This window comes from Myotis brandtii, unplaced genomic scaffold (assembly GCF_000412655.1).
Source record: "Myotis brandtii unplaced genomic scaffold, ASM41265v1 scaffold266, whole genome shotgun sequence".
In the NCBI taxonomy this organism is placed as follows: domain Eukaryota; kingdom Metazoa; phylum Chordata; class Mammalia; order Chiroptera; family Vespertilionidae; genus Myotis; species Myotis brandtii.
Genome location: NW_005360124.1, coordinates 3975387 through 3995314, shown reverse-complemented (window position 1 = coordinate 3995314; position 19928 = coordinate 3975387). Strand labels below are relative to the sequence as shown.

Sequence of the window (19928 nt, the reverse complement as noted above, 5' to 3'; positions counted from 1 at the left end):
GATATCAAAAGGATGCCTGCCACCTAGAGAGAAGGTTGAGTTTACTGTCAGTTGCTGGCTGTCAGCGGCCTTTCTGATCTTGTTTCCATGGAAATTGACATTAGATAGGTGGGGGGAGAAGGGAGTTACGGATTGCGTTCTTATTTCATTATTTCAAATAAGATGTGTGAACCTTTTACCTGCTTTGCACCCATCTGAAACTGGTTTCCCTGGTAACGGAATCAGGGATGTGGCCCCCCAGTTGCTGAGAGCAGGTATTCTTCCTCTGCTGATCTCAGAACACAGCACTGAAGGGGAGAGTCAGCAAGGCCAAGAGTCCTGGGTTCGCTGAAAGGGTATAAGGAAGGAAAGAAAATGGAAGTGACCTAAAACTTCATAAGGTTGTTTTTTTTTAAATACAAGTTTTTCTTTAATTAGAAATCTAGTCTTTCAAGGAAAACAAATAGACAGGTGGTGACGGTCTGCCATGGACCTTAAAAACGGCCATCCCTCAATTGCCTAATCCCGCTGCTCTACCCAGCCCCGTCCCTGAGGCCCTGACCCCCTGCTCATGCATTTTCCTATACAGCATGCTTACTTTTCCTAGAGGGTTAAAAGAATAAGGAACATGATAGACAAGGGCTCACTGGCTCCTCCCCGCCCCCTGCACCCCCAGAGATCAATGTTGCCTCATCCTGAGTGACTTGATTTCCAAGGGATTATAGTTTTTAAAGGAGCGCTTTTCACTGCAGAGGATATGAATGGGGTGGCACGAAAATGGCAGTCTTCTTTAAGAAATACTAATATACAAGAAACCTTAGGGGAAAGAAAAGAGTGGCCAATAAACTAAACTATTAAGAATGGTTGCGCTTTACATTCCAAATGTGAAGTTATGTATAGGGGCTATTCCAATTGCAGAGTGCTATGCGCTGGATTCAGTAGAATGGCCATGTAAATTGAAAAGCAAACTAATGTCTCTTCAAGCTCTGGAAATCACAGAAGGAATTTGCTTCCAAGTGGAAAACGCTAGGCAATCAACCAATGAATCACTCACCCAAAGAACAAAAGCTTTGTCTTTCTCATCAACTGTCTTTTATGCAGAAGTAGGATACGGGTCACTTCATGCAATATCAGAAAGAAAACCCAGAGGGCAGAGGTCTTGGCACACGGACCTCACTTGAGTTCTGATGCGTTGTATTATGGAAAGGGGAACAGTGTATTTCCTTCCTTTAATTTTTCCATATAGAAAACATTCCCCCCAAAATATTACACCTGAAATGCTTGATAAAAATAAAACTCTTGACTGAGATGCTAGTGTTGGGTGGAGGGAAGAGATTTTATTTTTATGCAAACAAGAAAGCTAACAAGAATATTATTCAGTCTTTAAAAGAAGGAAATCCTGCCATTTGGGAAAATATGGAAAAAGTTGGAGGGCATTATGCTAAGTGATATAAGCCAGACAAGACTACCACACGTTATCAGTTATATGTGGAATTTTTAATAAAGTCAAACTTAGAAACAGTAGAATGGTAATTGTCAGTACTGGGGGAGATAGGGAGATGTTAGAAAAGAGTAAACTTACCTATAAGGTGAATGAGGTCTGAGGTTAATACTGTTTAACTGAAATTTGCTAAGAGAGTAGAACTTGTGTTGTCACCAAAAAAAGTAAATATGTGAGGTGGTGGATGTGTTAATTCAATGGAGGGAATCCTTTCACAGTGGACACATGTATCAAATCATCATGTTATATATACTTTAAATAGCTTAGAATTTTATGTGTCAACTAGAGGCCCAGTGCACGAAATGCGTGCAAGAGTAAGCCTTCCTCCAATAACTATGGAAGAAATTGAAGCAGTCATCAAAAAGCTTCCAGCAAACAAAAGCCCAGGGCCAGACGGCTTCACAGGGGAGTTTTACCAAACATTCAAGGAAGAACTAAAACCTATCCTCCTCAGACTTTTCAAAAAAATTCAAGAGGAAGGAACACTTCCAAGCTCATTCTATGAAGCCAGCATCACCCTCATACCAAAACCAAATCAAGACAACACAATGAAAGAGAATTACAGGCCATATCCCTCATGAACATAGATGCCAAAATCCTCAACAAAATCTTAGCAAATTGGATCCAGCAGTACATCAGAAAGATCATACACCATGACCAAGTAGGATTTATCCCAGGGATGCAAGGATGGTACAATATCTGTAAATCAATAAACGTGATACATCACATAAACAAAAACCACATGGTCATATCAATTGATGCAGAAAAAGCATTTGACAAAATCCAACACCCATTTTTGATAAAAACTCTCAGCAAGGTGGGAATAGAAGGATCATACCTCAACATAATAAAAGCCATATATGACAAACCCACAGCCAACATCATACTCAATGGACAAAAACTAACACCATTTCCCCTAAAAACAGGAACAAGACAGGGATGCCCACTCTCACCACTCCTCTTCAACATAGTCCTGGAAGTATTAGCCATTGCAATTAGACAAGAAGAAGAAATAAAAGGCATCCAAATTGGAAAAGAGGAAGTAAAACTGTCCTTATTTGCAGACGACATGATATTATACATACAAAACCCTAGAGACTCCATCAAAAAACTACTAGACTTAATACATGAATTTGGCAAAGTAGCAGGATACAAAATTAATGCCAAGAAATCTGAGGCATTTCTATACACCAATAGTGAACTTTCAGAAAGAGAGATTATAAAAACAATCCCATTTACCATCGCACCAAAAAAATTAAGCTACCTAGGAATAAACTTAACTAAAGAGGTAAAAGACCTCTACTCAGAAAACTACAGGACGTTGAAAAAAGAGATAGAGGAAGACATAAACAGATGGAAGAACATACCGTGTTCATGGATTGGTAGAATCAACATCATTAAAATGTCCATACTACCCAAAGCAATCTATAAATTCAACGCACTTCCCATTAAAATACCAACGGCATACTTCACAGATCTAGAACGAACTCTCCAAAAATTCATCTGGAATAAAAAAAGACCCCGAATAGCTGCAGCAATCCTGAGAAAGAACAAAGTAGGTGGGATCTCAATACCAGATATCAAGCTGTATTACAAAGCCACTGTTCTCAAAACTGCCTGGTACTGGCACAAGAACAGACATATAGATCAATGGAATAGAATAGAGAGCCCAGAAATCAGCCCCAACCAATACGCTCAATTAATATTTGACAAAGGAGGCAAGAACATACAATGGAGCCAAGATAGTCTCTTCAATAAATGGTGTTGGGAAAATTGGACAGATATATGCAAGAAAATGAAACTAGACCACCAACTTACACCATACACAAGAATAAACTCAAAATGGATAAAGGACTTAAATGTACGACAGGAAACCATAAAAATTCTAGAAGAATCCAAAGGCAACAAAATCTCAGACATATGCCAAAGCAATTTCTTCACTGATACAGCTCCTAGGGCAGTTGAAACTAAAGAGAAAATGAACAAATGGGACTACATCAAAATAAAAAGCTTCTGCACAGCAAAAGAAACCATCAACAAAACAACAAGAAAACCCACTGCGTGGGAAAACATATTTGCCAACGTCATATCTGATAAGGGCCTAATCTCCAAAATTTATAGGGAACTCATACAACTTAACAAAAAGAAGATAAACAATCCAATCAAAAAATGGGCAAAGGATCTAAATAGACACCTTTCAAAAGAGGACATTCAGAAAGCCAAGAGACATATGAAAACATGCTCAAAGTCACTAATCATCCGAGAGATGCAAATCAAAACAACAATGAGGTACCATCTCACACCTGTCAGAATGGCTATCATCAACAAATCAACAAACGACAAGTGCTGGAGAGGATGTGGAGAAAAAGGAACACTTGTGCACTGCTGGTGGGAATGCAGACTGGTGCAGCCACTATGGAAGACAGTATGGAGTTTCCTCAAAAAACAAAACATGGAACTCCCATTTGACCCTGTGATCCCACTTCTAGGAATATATCCCAAGAAACCAGAAACACCAATCAGAAAGGATATATGCACCCATATGTTCATAGCAGCACAATTCACCATAGCTAAGATCTGGAAACAGCCTAAGTGCCCATCAGTAGATGAATGGATTAGAAAACTGTGGTACATCTACACGATGGAATACTATGCTGCTGTAAAAAAGAAGGAACTCTTACAATTTGCAACGGCATGGATGGAGCTGGAGAGCATTATGCTAAGTGAAATAAGCCAGTCAATGAAGGAAAAATACCACATGATCTCACTCATTCATGGATAATAAAGACCATTACAAACTTTTGAACAATAATAGATACAGAGGCAGAGCTGCCTCAAACTGATTGTCAAACGAAGGGGAAAAAAAGGAGACATATATAATACTCTTTGTAATACTTTAAGCAATAAAACAAAATTTAAAAAAAAAAAGAGTAGGCCTTTCTTCCCCCAGCTGCCAGACTGGCTTTCCTCTGGCACCCCTGGGACCCAGGCTTCCCTCATAGCCCCGGCTTCGTCCAGAAGTTTGTCCAATCTAATTAGCATATTACACTTTAATTATTATAGATTACACCTCAAGCAGAAAAAAAGACAGAAAAAGAAAGTGAGAAGCAGGTTCTAAAACCACGTGGACAAGAAGGGAGAACAGTATCGGCTTTGGACAGTGACCAACCGGGTTAAATTGGACTCCATCAACAATTAGCTGTCTGATCTCAGGCTGTTTACTGAATCTGTGTGCCTGTTTCCTCATCTGTTAAATGATGTGAAACCAGTAACCACCTCACTGAGCTCTTGTGAAGATTCAGTGAGATAACACAAAGAGCTCACCTATCCTTGGCACATGGTAACACTCAACAGTGCTATTATTAATCACCTGTGTTGTATTTGACATAATTGGCATACAAATTATATTTTTCCTTGGTGGTGCAATTGGGGGTTTTAATTTCCTTTTTTGTACCTTGCCATGTTTTCTGAATGGAGAATCAGAGTTGTATGATAGTTTTACAGAATAAAGAAAATATATATCAGGAGAAAACATCTGGAAGTCCTTGGCTCTGTGCCTGGCACACAGTTCTGCCAGCCACTTGTTGGAATGGCATCACTGGTTGTCCTAGCCAACTAATGTCAACGTAGTAATTCACATCCAAGATGCTGAGAGCTGCCTGCCCTTCCCTCGCTGTCTGTTTCCTCAGGGCAGTGCCTCACCCACATCCTTCCACTGCTATCAGCAGGTTCTTCCCCAGGCCCCTCACTGGAACAATTTCATCTTGGTCATCTGCCCAGAGGCCACCTTGCCACGTGCTAAGTGAGACCACATCCTCCATAAATGCTGGCTGGCTGAATCTTATGATAATTTAAATAAAAGCATTCTATAACAGTCAACAGCTTATTGTTCAACACACAGTAAGTACTCCAATTTCTAACCTTTAATTATGCATCATCTCTCTAATTCAGGGGTTCTCAACCTGTGGGTTGTGACCCCTTTGGGCGTCGAACGACCCTTTCACAGGGGTCGCCTAAGACCATCGGAAAACACGTATATAATTACATATTGTTTTTGTGATTGATCACTATGCTTTAATTATGTTCAATTTGTAACAATGAAAATACATCCCGCATATCAGATATTTACATTATGATTCTTAACAGTAGCAAAATTACAGTTATGAAGTAGCAACGAAAATAATTTTATGGTTGGGGGTCACCACAACATGAGGAACTGTATTAAAGGGTCGCGGCATTAGGAAGGTTGAGAACCACTGCTCTAATTAAACACATGTACATTCTTGAGGCTTCCACTGTACATTAGGTCATTTCAGTAGGTTTTTCAAGCTGTAGAAGACTCACATAACTCACGTTAAGTTATGGCTAAGTTAAAAAGCAACATTTTTTAAAACTTGACTTTGGTTTAGACCTATTATAACATTCAGCTTCAAAAGTTAGTTTTGGGGACATATGATTTTACTCATATGTAGGACATAAAACAAAAAGCAACAGACAAAACAAAACAAACTCACAGACAACAGAATGGTGGTTAAAGAGGGGCAGAGGGGTGGGGGAAGAAGAAGGTAAAAGAAGTCAAATATATGGTGATAAGCACACAATAAAATATACAGATGATGTATGATGAAATTTTACACCTGAAACTTCTATAGCGTTAACCAATGTTATCCAAAAACTTTTAATTATAAAAAAGAAAAAAGTAGTTTTGAGAACAAGGACTAATGCAAGAACAGCAACTTCAAAACAGTATGCCTTGCCTGGCCGGTGTGGCTCAGTGGTTGAGCATCAACCTATGAACTAGGAGGTCATCGTTCAATTCCAGGTCGGGGTACATGCCCAGGTTGTGGGCTTGATGCCCAGAAGGCAGGGTGTGGGAGGCAGCTGATCAATGATTCTCTCTCATCATTGCTGTTTCTTTCTCTCCCTCTCCCTTATTCTCTGAAATCAATAAAACACACACACAAACAGTATGCCTTGCGTTTTATTGACATTTTTCTTTTAACCCTCAGCCCCAAAGCCTAAACTGTGGTATGGTTCTGCTCTTAAGAGAATATGAATATATTCAAACACTTTCTGAATATACTAATAGCTCTATTGTTAGGATTGCTGCTCCAACCCAGCACCCTCAGGATCACCGGGCAACTTGTTTGAGAAATGCAAATTCTCAGCTCCCACACTGACCCACTGAGCCAAAACTCTGAGACTGGGGCACAGAAATCTGAATTTTAACTAGTTCTCCTGGTGATTTGGATGCAGACGAAAAGTTTGGGGAAAGCTTTTCTAGAAAAACGAACCCAATTAAAACGACTGAATTGTTTAAATGCACGAAGTCAGGGGAGTAAGTTCCCCTGGTCATGACCCTTAAAGACAAGCTTCATCTTGCTCAGGAGAGACCGAAACTGGTGATCTGCCCACTTTATTGCCGAGCGAGAGTGAAGAGAAGACATCCTTGAGAAGCAAACAATCCATGAACCTGCAGCGGAGAGGACTTGAAACGTCATCACTCCGGCTCAGCTGATGAGGGGCAGCCGTCTCTTTAATTTCATCCTGGAATTAAACAGGATGCTGAAATTAAAAACTGGATCCCTGGCGCTGATTTGTTGGAAAACTTTTGGGAAAGTCACAACCTCAGTGCATCATTAGCAAAAGTGCAATTTTTAAAATCCCTGTATAAATGCTCCACGCGTTTGGAACCAGCTGCTGCCTCCCAGTCACGAAGTCTTAAATAACCCATCAAAATCCCATCTCTCAGCCACTGAGAATCATTATAATTTGTCAAACACTTCCCTATCGCCTGGTAAATAACAGAAACTTAATAAAGGTGAATGATCTTATTGATGAAATATGTTGTCCTTACTGTAAGTGATAAAAACATCTAGTTATGAAAAAGGCACTACAAACCTATCATACTAGAACTTCAATTTTTACACAATGAACTTCAATTCCATGGAAGAGCTACATGGCAAAAACCTATATACAATGTATCAGTAAAGACTGAGTGATAAAAAAAAAAAGTAAATATATGTAAGGTAAACCTATTACAAAGAATGGAGAAAACAATTATCTGCATAAGTTAAGTTAGTGAACACAAACCTATCTACTCTTTTTTATATATATACTAGTAGCCTGGTCCATGAAATTTGTGCACGGCGTGGGGTGGGGGGTGTCCCTCAGCCCGGCCTGCACCCTCTCTAATCTGGGACATCCCTCTCGCAATCCAGGACAGCTGGCTCCTAACCGCTCATCTGCCTGCCTGATCAATTACATTCAGCTATCAAGAAAAAAATTACAAGGCATACCTGCCTGATCGCCCCTAACCACCTCTGCCTGCTGGCCTGATGCCCCTAACTGCTCCCCTACTGACCTGATCACCCCCAACTGCCCTCCCCTGCTGGCCTTATTGCCCCCAGCTACCCTCCCCTGCGGGCCTGATTGCCCCTAACTGCCTCTGCCTCAGCTCTGCCACCATGGCTTTGTCCGGAAAGATGTCTGGAAGGTCTCCTGGTCTAATTAGCATATTACCCTTTTGTTAGTATAGATTCTTATTGATTTCAGAGAGGAAGGAAGGGAGAGAGATAGAAACATCAATGATGAGAGAGAATCATTGATTGGCTGCCTCCTGCATGCCCTCCACTGGGGATAGAGCCTGCAACCCGGGCATGTGCCCACGCCTGGAATTGAACCTGGGACCCTTCAGTCCGCAGGCCAATGCTCTATCCACCGAGCCAAACTGGCTAGGGCAAACCTACCTACTCTTATACTATTGCACCAGACTGGTACCTAGGGAATTGAAGGTAAGAGGCACTTTGAACTGCTTGGAAAAATCACAACCCACTCAGATTTGAAGGAAAACAGACAGGACCCATGGTAAACCTGAATCTGGTTCTGCCTCCTTTGAAGCTATTTTCCTGAGCCTTACTTACTTAAGGATGACGACGGTAACCTCAATTTTTATATGTAAAACTGATGAGCATGGCTCTTGGCACATACTGGTGATTAATGTCTAGCTCAGTGGTCAGCAAACTGTGGCTCACGAGCCACATGCGGCTCTTTGGCCCCTTGAGTGTGGCCACGAAGTTTCAATCGCACTGTACGTGCGTGCCTGCACGTGGTATTTTGTGTAAGAGCCACACTCAAGGGGCCACAGTTTGCCGACCACTGGTCTAGCTGAATCTGAAATTTATTGAACCCTAACTTGTAATCCACATTCAAGGCAAGAGGTACACAAACATTTGGCTCACCTGGGTTTCAATAACGATTCCCACCACTTGGAGGAGAGGAGTGTTAATTCAGTTACTTCTTAAATTCACAGCTGAGGAAGAAATCTCCCATGCATGCCCCCTCCACTCACAATCTTGTTTCACATGCCCATTTCTGATCCTCAAACCCTGAAAACTGGGCATGACAATTTTATGAGTGGGGAGACAGTTTATCCAGGCAATTCTCTAAGATTCCAAGCCCCCTGAGCAGAGGGACTAGCTCTAGAATGCCTCTTCCAGGACCAGATGAGTGCTTCATCCAAAAGCAAATTCTTGAGTTGATAAGGTCTAGACCAGGGGTGGGCAAACTTTTTGACTCGAGGGCCACAATGGGTTCTTAAACTGGACCGGAGGGCCGGAACAAAAGCATGGATGGAGTGTTTGTGTGAACTAATATAAATTCAAAGTAAACATCATTACATAAAAGGGTACGGTCTTTTTTTTTTTTAGTTTTATTCATTTCAAACGGGCCGGATCCGGCCCGCAGGCCGTAGTTTGTCCACGGCTGGTCTAGACCTTCTTAGAGACAATGCAATTAGAGAAAGAATATCGGAAGCTGGGGAACCTACAAAGCATGAGGGGAGAAAATGCACAACAAAAAAAAAACAGGACTATTTCTTTAACTCAAGAGTTCTTTTGAATGTGCCCCCACCTTCTTCATGGACACACGGCCACCCAGCTGGAGACCACATTCCCCAGCCTGGGGAGTGACTAGGCCCTTGCTAATCAATGGGGGTTGGGAGGGATGAACCAATGCCTAGTCACCTGCTTGAGCGCACATCCCTTCCCCTGGACTTCCACTCTGTCCACTGCCGGCTGGAAGTGGGGACGATGAAGCCACCCCGGAGGCAGAGCGGCACTGCTGGCCTGGGTCTCTGGGTCTTACATGGGAGACACAAACCTTTGTGGTCTCTGAGCTGCTGTATAGTGGGGTCTCTGTTTCAGTAACTTAACCTCTATCCTACTATTACAGAAAATGGGGAAGTGAGGCAGGGAAGAAGAGAGAACAGAGAAGGTACACAGTCCTTTAATCAGCCATCAGAGTCTGTGGTACAGAAACCTGCTTCATTACACAAGGAAAGGATGAGAGAAATCAAGTTAGTAATTAGGGCTTTGCCATTTGCTTAATAAGAGAAAATATTTAACCATCTCTGTACATAAACAAGCATTATTTTGGCAAAAAGCAAACAAAATAATGTTGTTCAATGTATAAAAAATAAGGTCTGGATAGCGAATAAAAAAAAAATTAAGACAAACTACCAACAGCTCTCGGGATCATAAGAAAGCAAGAACATTAAAAAGTCCTTAGATGAGATTTTTAAAAAGCCAGGAAACTTGGCTTAACATTGTTGCTCATTATTTTCTAAACTATAACAGTAAACAATAAGTTTATAAAGAATGAGCCCTGTACTCTTTTCAGGAGGAAACATAGATTTCATCTAGTCTAATCAGTAAAAGCTCATCCACAAAGAGGACCAGACTCACGACGGAGAGCCATGGCTGAGCTGCAGGGGAAGCCTTACGGAGGACAATGAGGTGAAGCGCTGGGTGTGGTTGGCTTAAGAACAGGAAGTTAATAGAACAGATCAAATAGGTATTAATGGAGACAAAACCAGTTGACAGCCAACCTTTCTTTTACAGGTTAATAAACTCGACAGCTTCGTGAACATCAATCTTAACACTAGGCCCCAGTCACCTCCACTCCTTGAGACATGAAGCTTGTGAAGGAGAGATTAAAGGTTTGAAAAGGCTGAGCCTTCCCAGAGAAAAGAACATTCTGTTTCCCAATGAATCACCAAGGGAAGCAGAACTTTCACCTGTGACCTCGAATGACAAGAGTATCCTAACAAAAGAATAAATTTTGACCAAGTTATCTTAGCTTCCCAAATAAAACTGTTATTATATACCTTCGATTTACTCTCGATACCTAGTGTTGGGTTTCCACAGTAACTCAAAAGTGTTCCGCTGCACGGCAACCCATGACCAAATACATTAACAACATCAGAAGTGCTTTTAAAACTTCCTCTACAAATGTTTGGACTTTGCTTATAAAACCCACATCAATGATCCCAAAGCATTGATAAAAACAAGAAGGCAAAGGGAAACCACTTATTGGTACTAAAGCCTTTACTGTAATAAACCAAATATATTTACAATTTATACAAATGTTTAACCTTCAACAAAAATACAAAAAAACATTTCACAAGATGCAAAACCAGGAAACAAGTTCATTGGAGACACCACTGCGCTACCAAGGACGGAACGTGAGGGGAACCGCAAGGAACAGAAAGGTAATCTGTGCAGATCACACAGAAAGAAAAGGATCGGCTCTGCCTGGGCCACAGGCTCTGTCCCTCAAGCCCGCAGCCCTGGCCCCTCTGTCCACCTGGCCTCGGTGCTCCATTTGGTCTAGGCAGATAGATGACCTTCAGTTGATGGACGCGTCACCTCTTCTTTGTAGACTCAAAGTCATTTTGTGTCAAGGTTTAAAAACAGGTTTTCTTGTTTTTAAAGTTACAACTCTTCTATTTCTACAAATTCAAAACATTTTGGCCCAATTCAACTATAAACATTAAACCACATAATGTTTTCAGTAGATGACTTCATAGACTGTAGCCTTCTTGTCCCCTGAGCCAGTGACTATGTACTTGTCATCCACAGAGATGTCGCAGCTGAGCACAGATGAGGACTCTTTGGACTGGAAGAGAGAAGAGTGGGGGCATGTTTACTGTAGAACAGAGATACTCAGGGGCCCTGCTCCCTCCAAGGCACCTTCCACTTGGGGTGTCACTGGACCGCCGAAGCCAAACTGTCCTTCTCGGTAAGGAACACTGACTCACCTGGAATATACTAGCTCCGTAGGGGGTCCGCCAAGCGTTGAGGAGGTTATCTTTCCCAGTACTCACAAACCACTTACCTAAAATTAGCAAAGGAAGATGTTGTTTAACAAGATAAAATCCCTACTATATTATTAGCTCCGTGGACTTAATCAAACTCAGTGCATAATCATGAACTATCTTGTCCAAGGGCTGGGCTATGCTATGAGCGGAGACAGCAGTTTTAAATCCAGGCTCTGCTGTGAATCACCTGTGATCTTGGTTTAATGAAAGCAGCGGCAAGGACCATGTCAGCCTCCTTAGCCATGATGGGTAGCACCACACCCAGCACACAGTGGGTCCTCAAACAGGGAATCAGTGACTTTGCTGTCCTTGTTAGTCTCCCCAAGACAATATGGGGCTAAGAAGGATTAAATGACAGACTTAAGTAAAATGCCAGACACGATGCATGGCGCACAGAGTGTGGTCAGTGGTGATAGCCACTCATCCAGCATCGACCTCGTGAACAAGTGTTTGATCCTATGTGGACCTCTTCCCTCTGTATCCTCACTGCAGGGTGCAACCGTCAGGCTCAGCTACTCACTACATCCTGATTGTGGGCTCCGCACCCTCGTCACTCCCCCATGACTCCCTCCACTCCTGCCTGCCTCTTCAATAAATCCCCTCCCACCCCTCTTCAGAGCTGCAACTAATTGTGCCCCACCCCGACCCGACTCTCCCCACCAAAAACAAACGTGTCAAAACCTTGTATGAGGCAATTTCATTGCCTGCTGACTTCTCTCAAATTAGGAAAACAGACATCATTGTACTCTGAGGGACATATTAAGACACTGGAATTATTGCTTCCAGCTGCTCAGAGCACAATATTTTTTTCCAGATATGGTCTCGGCTCTATTTTTCTAAAAGTCTTTTCCACAGAGGCCATCGCTGTCCTCGGGGGTCCCTTCAGCTGCACTCACCACAATAAGCAAACTTCAGGGACAGCACACAGCTCTCGTGGAGGTGCAGCTGGTACTTGTCGGGCTTGTTCACGTGGAGGACCTCCACGTTGCTGCTCTCCATGCCCACGGCCAGCCACTCCCCGGTGGGGCAGTACCCCAGGGAGAAGATCTACAAGAACAGAGCGGCTCACTGATGAGTTTGCTAGGAACTTACGATGGAAAAAGGCAACAGGGAAGGGGGGAAAATAGCAAGAACAGGAGGACAGAATCAGCAAACTCCAGACTGTGGTCAGGTCGACAACAAGCAACTCAACCCAGATGAGCCAAGTGTTAAAGATCTTTATATGAGACAACTGGAAAAACGGAAGCACTTATATGTGATGCAACTGAGAAGCTATTCTCAATATTAATGGTATTTGTATGTGTTGTTTAAAGGGATCCTTGTCTTTACAGATACTAACTGAAATACTTATGGCTGAAATGACATCATGTTTGGCATTTACTAGTGTTTGGGGCAGGAGCAATAGATGAGACAAGACGGGTCACGTGTCACTAACTATTAAAGCTGGGTGAGGGGTAGGTGGGGTTTACTGTACAATCCTCTGTCCTGTCAAATATGCTTTCACATTCTCTGTACTCTCCTATGTATTTGAAAATTTCCACAAGAAGTTTAAAAAATAAAAGGGCAGACCAAACAGAATCCTACTCATACTGGGGAAAAGGGCTAAAACAGGGAAGAAACTCCACAAAATTTTAACAGGGACACAAAATTTAGTAGTATATATCATTATTTTCCATTTTTATCCTATTTTTATTCTGAGTGGAATTATTTCATTACAAAAAAATAAGTCTAATGTTGAAAAGAACACTTCTACCATCAGAAAGCCCTTAAAATGGCACTCTTTCCCCAAACACACCTAGATTCAGATGTTGTCATCTAAATAATCTTCACAATCCACAAAGTTGAGAGTTTTATATCATTTCAAAACTCCATAACTTTAGTCAGCCATGAGTCCATTTTCTGAAGGGTGAGTAATAAAACAGGCACCCAGGGAGAGGCTGCAGCATGTTTTTATGTTCCCTGATGCAAGAAAAATGAATTAACTTTCAGAGCTGTTGTGACTTTCCTCTACTCCTTGTGATGTGCCTGCATGCTTTTCAAGCTCTGTTTATATGTGAATCAAATTATCAGCTCTCACCCTCACATGAGACGGGGAGAAGCAGACCCAACCCGCCGGGGGAAAGCTGGATATTCCTGATTGCACCGATTCCTTAAATGAACTCATACATGACTGTAACAGCTATCAGGGCTTAACCTGCAGGAGTTTAGACACCACTCTAAGTGTTTCAAGGGCTTTTTGTTTGTTAGTGGTTAAAAAAAAAAATCAGTATCTCAAATTTAAGCCCGTTCTGTTTGTATAGCTACTACTGTCATGGGGTACGAAAGGAGGGAGAGGACACACACACACACACACACACACACACACACACGCACACACGCGCACACACACTATACCACCTCCCAGATTCCAGGTAGGAGGAGCCGGGCACCTGTGAGGTGAAGTCGTGCTGCTGCAGCTGCCGCCCTTCACGCAGGTCCCAGGATCTGACCGTGTTGTCCAGGCCGCCCGTCCAGAGCTTGGTGCCATCATTAGAAATGTCAATACAGCTGGCCCCGTCTGTGTGGCCCTGGAATTGCCTGATAAAACAAACCAGATTGAATAATGATTTCCTGCCAGAGCTCAAGGTAAACACTGTTGTGCTGTTGGTTTTGGACTCGGGGTGTGTGTGTCATCTCTTCAGTGTCTGCTGATGTACAAGATCAAACCAACCTTCCCCGAGGAGGAAGACGGTGCACCTGCAGATTTTCTTTTTCTTTCTTCATGATCCAAGTGCTAAAGAAATGGAATGCCATCTTAGGTCACTGCACAGAAGTCAAACACGCTACTATAGCTGTTCTTAAGACCCGCCTGGAAGGTAAAATCTCTCCCAGGTCTGGAAAAGTGTTTTTTGTATTAGAAGAAGAAAAAAAGAGAGAGACAACCACACAGAATCCCAGCAGTATTCCTCAAAAAAAGATGAACGCCCGGCTTTAATCCTGCAGGCCTGCATGGCCACATTACAGGCTCAGGGTCTAGCAGCGCTCACAACACAACGGTGAGTCAACACAGCAGTGCCCTTCTAGTCAACAGAGCCTGAGCTCACAGCGACTCATCCTTGCTCTGTGTTAGAAGGAGCCCTGCATTCGAAATCTGGACTCCCAGAGACAAAGGGTTGTGCCCACCTCTGGACTCAAGGTGCTGAGCAGAGATAAAGCTAACTGCTGAAGCTGACCCCTGGCACCTCAGCAAGACTGAGCACAAGGTTGGTCTCTTAAAGGGAAACCTTGAGCTTTAATCACAAAACGACACCAAGAACAATCAGCCAACAGGATCTGCTGAGCACAGATGCTTCGCTAGGCAACAGGTGGGGCCGGCTTGGGGAGGGGATCAATGTAAGTTGCTGCCGGGCTGGCAGTCTGGGGGTCCGGGACCTGGTTCTGCATGCCCAGAGGGAGCTGGCAGGAGAACGACCAAGACAGGTGAGCTCAGGGGCCCAATCGCAATGGTAACAGGACCCAGTATAGAGCTGCTTGGGAATTTCAATGCCAAGAGGGGATTTTCCATACCTGTCTTTCCACTCACTTATTATTCCCACAAGTCTCCATACTTTTAAGCTGCGCTTGGAATTTAGTAAGCGTGTAAGGGAATAAAACAGCACCACTGTTGCCCTGAATTCTGAGACAACATGAGAACCATCCCTTCGAAAATCTTTCCTCTGCAAGCCATCCTGAACTTCTGTCTCTGTCCCCCCTTCCCCGACACCCCAGTGAACTCCAGACTCCTCACCAGTCACACAGGCCTAGGGCAGACCCTGCTCCAAGTGCTGCAAGTGCAGTTTCTCTTTCCTCCAAGCACCAGTGACTCCCTCCATTTCATCCTCTCACTTCGTCTACCTTAGAACTCATGAAATACTCTCACTCCTTGACTACAAATGTCTTTGCTGACGTACAGCGGTTGGTAGGTGTCCCTCCATCCCTCTGTCCACACATCTCTGCACTACTCTCGGGCTCCGACAAGGCAGACCCCAGGACTGTTCAGAATGTGCGGGTCACAGTAGATACAAAGATATTCATAGACTCTACACTGCCCTGTTGCTCAGAGTAGCTGGTATCCATAGGTGGCCGGTCCAAACTGAGAAAGAGGTTTATGAAGCACCACCCCATTATATCCAACAGGTACTGATCTCCAGGGGGCTGGCACAGAGCAGGGGTTCAGAACACAGACATGAGAACAGAATGCCCGGACCCAACCACAGCTCCATCATGCCGGACTGTGTGACCCCGGGCAGGTAAACTTAACCTCTCTGTGCCTCGAGCTTCTCTTCTATAAAATCAGAGTAACAGGAGTGCTGACATTATGAGGATTAAATGGGTTAATAGTCGAAAGCACTGAGAACTGGTATTTTGAAAGTGCTATTTCCTAAGTTAAAAAACAAACAAACACACACACACACAGAAAAAACCAATGAACACTTGCTAGGTTAAAAGTTTGAAGCAGTTGTCAGCTCTAGCTCCATTAATTTGCTCATTCTGCCCAGTGAGTGGTAAGAGAGAAATAACCACCACAGTCACGTGCACAGAGGGACAGAGCCTGGCTCGGAGACTCTCACTGGAACGAGAGGGAGCTGCTCTGATGACCTCCAGGGTCTGTCCAACCCTTCCTCCAGCACACGGGCCCAAAGCATTGGGAGGAGGCCTGCTAAGCAATTCATGAGCCTAAAATCACACCATAAACAAGTGTTTCAGAGTGAAGATGAACTGTGAAATAAAAGGGCGAAAGATGCTAGTTTTGCCTGGATGTTTTAGCGCTTACATTTTCAAAGATTTTTCCGTAAGATCTCTAGTGTGAGCACTGACTTAGGTGGAGGGAGGGAGCTGCTGGAGCCAAGAAGACACAAAGGTGGTGAGTGCAGCTCTTGCTACGGTTAGAAGCACAGGTTCCAGGAAGTCAGGCTCATTCCTGGTGAGCGACCCTGGACAGGGCTTAGTTAGCTAGTTATCAAGAAACACTGATATGCCCTAGCTGGTTTGGCTCAATGGACAGAGTGTCGGCTTGCGGACTGAAGGGTCCCAGGTTTGATTCCGAGGGCACATGCCCAGGTTGTGGGCTCAATCCTCAGTGTGGGGTGTGCAGGAGGCAGCCAATCAATGATTCTCTCTCATCACTGATGTTTCTTTCTCTTTCTCCCTCTCCCTTTCTCTCTGAAATCAAAATAAATAAATAGATAGATAGATAGAAACAAACACAGATATTTGAAAAACAATGTGTGTGAAATTCGTGCAATCTCCTCTTCAAATGTTCTTTTTGTTTGTTTTGTTATCCTTTATTAGTTGGCAACTGTTTGCACAAACAAGGTTCTACCAAAGTCAAAACTATCTGCCCTAGCTGGTTTGGCTCAGTGGATAGAGCGTCAGCCTGAAGACTGAAGGGTCCCGAGCTCGAGTCTAGTCAAAGGCATGTACCTCGGTTGCAGGTGTGCAGGAGGCAACCAATCAATGTGTCTCTCTCATGTCGATGCTTCTCTCTCTCCATCTCTCCCCCTCCCTTCCACTCTCTCTAAAAATCCATGGGAAAATATCCTCGGGTGAGGATTAACAACAACAACAAAAAAAGCCAAAATCATCTACCACTGAGGACCCTTCCTACCGCCATGGAATCCATAATGTGCTGCCATGTGGCGAAAGCCAGGAATACTTCTTAAACAAGCCTGGCACCTATATGTGCCTGAATAATGAAAATGGGAACATTAGGAAGTTAAATATAAAGTCTAGGGGACACTCGAGCACAGCATCAAGATGGTAAGTCCCCCAAGGGAAGCCACACAACTCCGTCTTTGCACTCCCAATACCCAGCTCCCGGCCTGGCACACAGTAAGATCTGAATGTGTGGGCTGAGTGCCTGGGGCAGCTGGAGAAGCAGGGGAGACAGGAGGCCTTCTGACCGCCTCGCTAAAAGAAAACCACCTGTGCTCACCTCACCAGCGTCTGGTTGTGCAGGTCCCACACGGCGATGTTGCCGTCGCTACAGCAGGAGAAGCAGACCTTGGAGTCGGGGCTGATGGCCAGGGCGTAGCAGGCAGGGGCCGAGGACGTCAGCTCCGCCTTGATGCGAGGGGTCGGGGCGGCCAGGTCCCAGATGGACAGAGTGCTGGCCTCCCCTCCCACTATCAGAGTGCAGCCATCGGGGAGCAATTTGCAGGAACGGATGTAGTTATCTCTGTTCTGTGAAATAAATACAATTCAATCGCTGCATGTACTACACACTAAGCCATAACAATGCCATGTTCTCTAACTGCTATCTTGGTTTTTGACCTGAAAAGTGGTATTTCATGGACACTAACAAGCAAGAATTCTGTCGTAAATATTGGGATCCGATTGCAGCTGCCTCCCTCGAAAGAGTAAACAAAATGAACTCAAAGGATTGCAAGCTCAGACAGGACTGTCCCTCACGTCCAGTTCTCACTGAGCAGACAGAACTGAAGTTATCAGTAGATGTGAGGTAGATATACACAGACTTCTCTAGGAAGAAAGCTCTTCTCAAAGCTGGTTTATAAATATTTGATCTCATCATTCTCTGTTATTTACTAGTATTTGGGGACTGCAGACCCCCTGCCTATGCTTTGGTGTCCATTACTCTTACCTGTACCTAGGCCTGCACCGTGTCCTCATTAGCCAGGTGCCTCCTTGTCTAGGAATTTAACAGAGCTGCTTTCCTGTAACCTGGCTGCTGTCATTATTTATGCCTCTCAATCCAAAGAAAAAAGAAATTAATAAAAGAGGGCATCTCTCCATCAAAATCAACACATCTTAAAAGGGAAGTGGGACTTAAAATGACAGCCCTACCCCCAAAAGGAATAACTGCTATCCTTCAACCCAAATAGACATAGCTGAGTTATTTTTGCTATGTTTTCACCATGGTCTCTCACTCGAAGATTGGAAATCCTGCCACCCTTCTTTTTGGAAGCACTGTCCGGAGTCCAGGCAGGCAGTGAGTGAAGGGCATCACCTGTACAGCCATGTGCAGGCAGACTCCACCCGGGGGCAGGGTGGCCTTTTGCCTGCCTCAGGCCAACCATATGTGGTCTGTAGATCCCGGGGTTACAGCTGAGCGACCGGAGCATGCCCAGTGCGTCCTAAGATCCTGGAAAATGCACAGTGGTATTCTCGGATGCTGAGAGGTGGACGGGGCACCTGGGAAAGCCTTCTCACCACTCCTGTTTTGCTGACAGCTGCCCTGATTTCTAACAGTGTGATCCATTAACCCTTTCCTGAAGTTAAGGTAATAAAACCCAGCCAGCTCCCCAGGCCTCCCTGAAAACACAGACCCTGTTCAGACTGGTTGTAATGCCACGTTATCAAATGTTTACTATTCAATATTTATCCAAAGGCTGCAGGGAAATTAAAAGTTGAGTGGGTTGCAGGGCTCGGAGTCCTGGGCTAGCTGAGCTTTCATCCATTAAATGGGAAACCCCCTTTTGAATACACATTCGAACAAGGACAGCTTCTGTAAACGACTCTAAAATATTTTTCTAAAAGAAATCCATCATGGGATTTAACCACCGAAAGAGCAGCAAATGAAAACTTCACATCTACGGGAGAGGGGTGGCAAGGAGCTAAATTGCTAACACAGGAAACAAAATGGGCTTCCATTTCCTCCTAATGGGAATTAAAACCCAGGCCTGGACAGCTATTTCCTTACTGAGTCTCCGGGGAGAAATTACCCTTGTGCACCGGGTTCTGCTCACTCACCAGACAGTCAAGCTGAGAGACAGGGCTCTTATTGCCGGGGTGGCTGATGTCCCAGACCTTGACGCAGCCCTTCCCACCCGTGTACACGTGTCTCGTGGGGTTGCTGATGGTCACTGCGCACACCACCTCCCCGTGGTTCAGGGTGTTGATCTGGCGAGCGTGTCGGGGGATGCCGGGTCCGATGAGGGCATCGGGGGGGAAAGGGACAGGCTGCATCTGCCCGTCTGCTGTCACATGGAAGGAGTAGGCACTTTGGGACAGGGGATGATTGAAGAAGAGAGAAGGGCAGTAGAGGAAAACAGAAAAAAACATCATAAAGCAGTTATTCACAACCTCCACACACTTCTGTGAGAAAGATAAAGAAAAGGAAAGATTCGCTTGTTACAATTTCCTTTTATAATCAATGTAAGTTGAAGCATTTACTGATGAAACAAATTTAAAAGAGTAACAGAACTCTAAGGTGTACCAAAAGACACATATATTGAACTGTATTTAAATTTTTAAATTGTGTGTATCCATTCCATAAAGCGTTTCTTCAAATCCAATTATAAAACACTAAAT

At 43.9% G+C, this 19928-nt stretch overlaps 1 protein-coding gene across 7 annotated transcripts in view; it reads right to left on the bottom strand.

Moving 5' to 3' along the window:
• Positions 1–10848: 10848 nt before the first annotated feature.
• The window catches only part of TLE1 (transducin-like enhancer of split 1 (E(sp1) homolog, Drosophila)), an 87639-nt gene continuing 78559 nt past the window's right edge, over positions 10849–19928 (bottom strand). For all 7 annotated transcript variants that reach the window (XM_005868285.2, XM_014541254.1, XM_005868286.2 and 4 more), the window contains 6 exons: positions 19368–19617; positions 17593–17840; positions 14069–14216; positions 12536–12686; positions 11580–11656; positions 10849–11437 (listed from right to left, as the gene is read on the bottom strand). In XM_005868285.2, the coding sequence (XP_005868347.1) occupies positions 11330–11437; positions 11580–11656; positions 12536–12686; positions 14069–14216; positions 17593–17840; positions 19368–19617 (982 nt within the window). In that variant the 3' untranslated portion in view covers positions 10849–11329. The remainder of the gene's footprint in view (positions 11438–11579; positions 11657–12535; positions 12687–14068; positions 14217–17592; positions 17841–19367; positions 19618–19928) is intronic.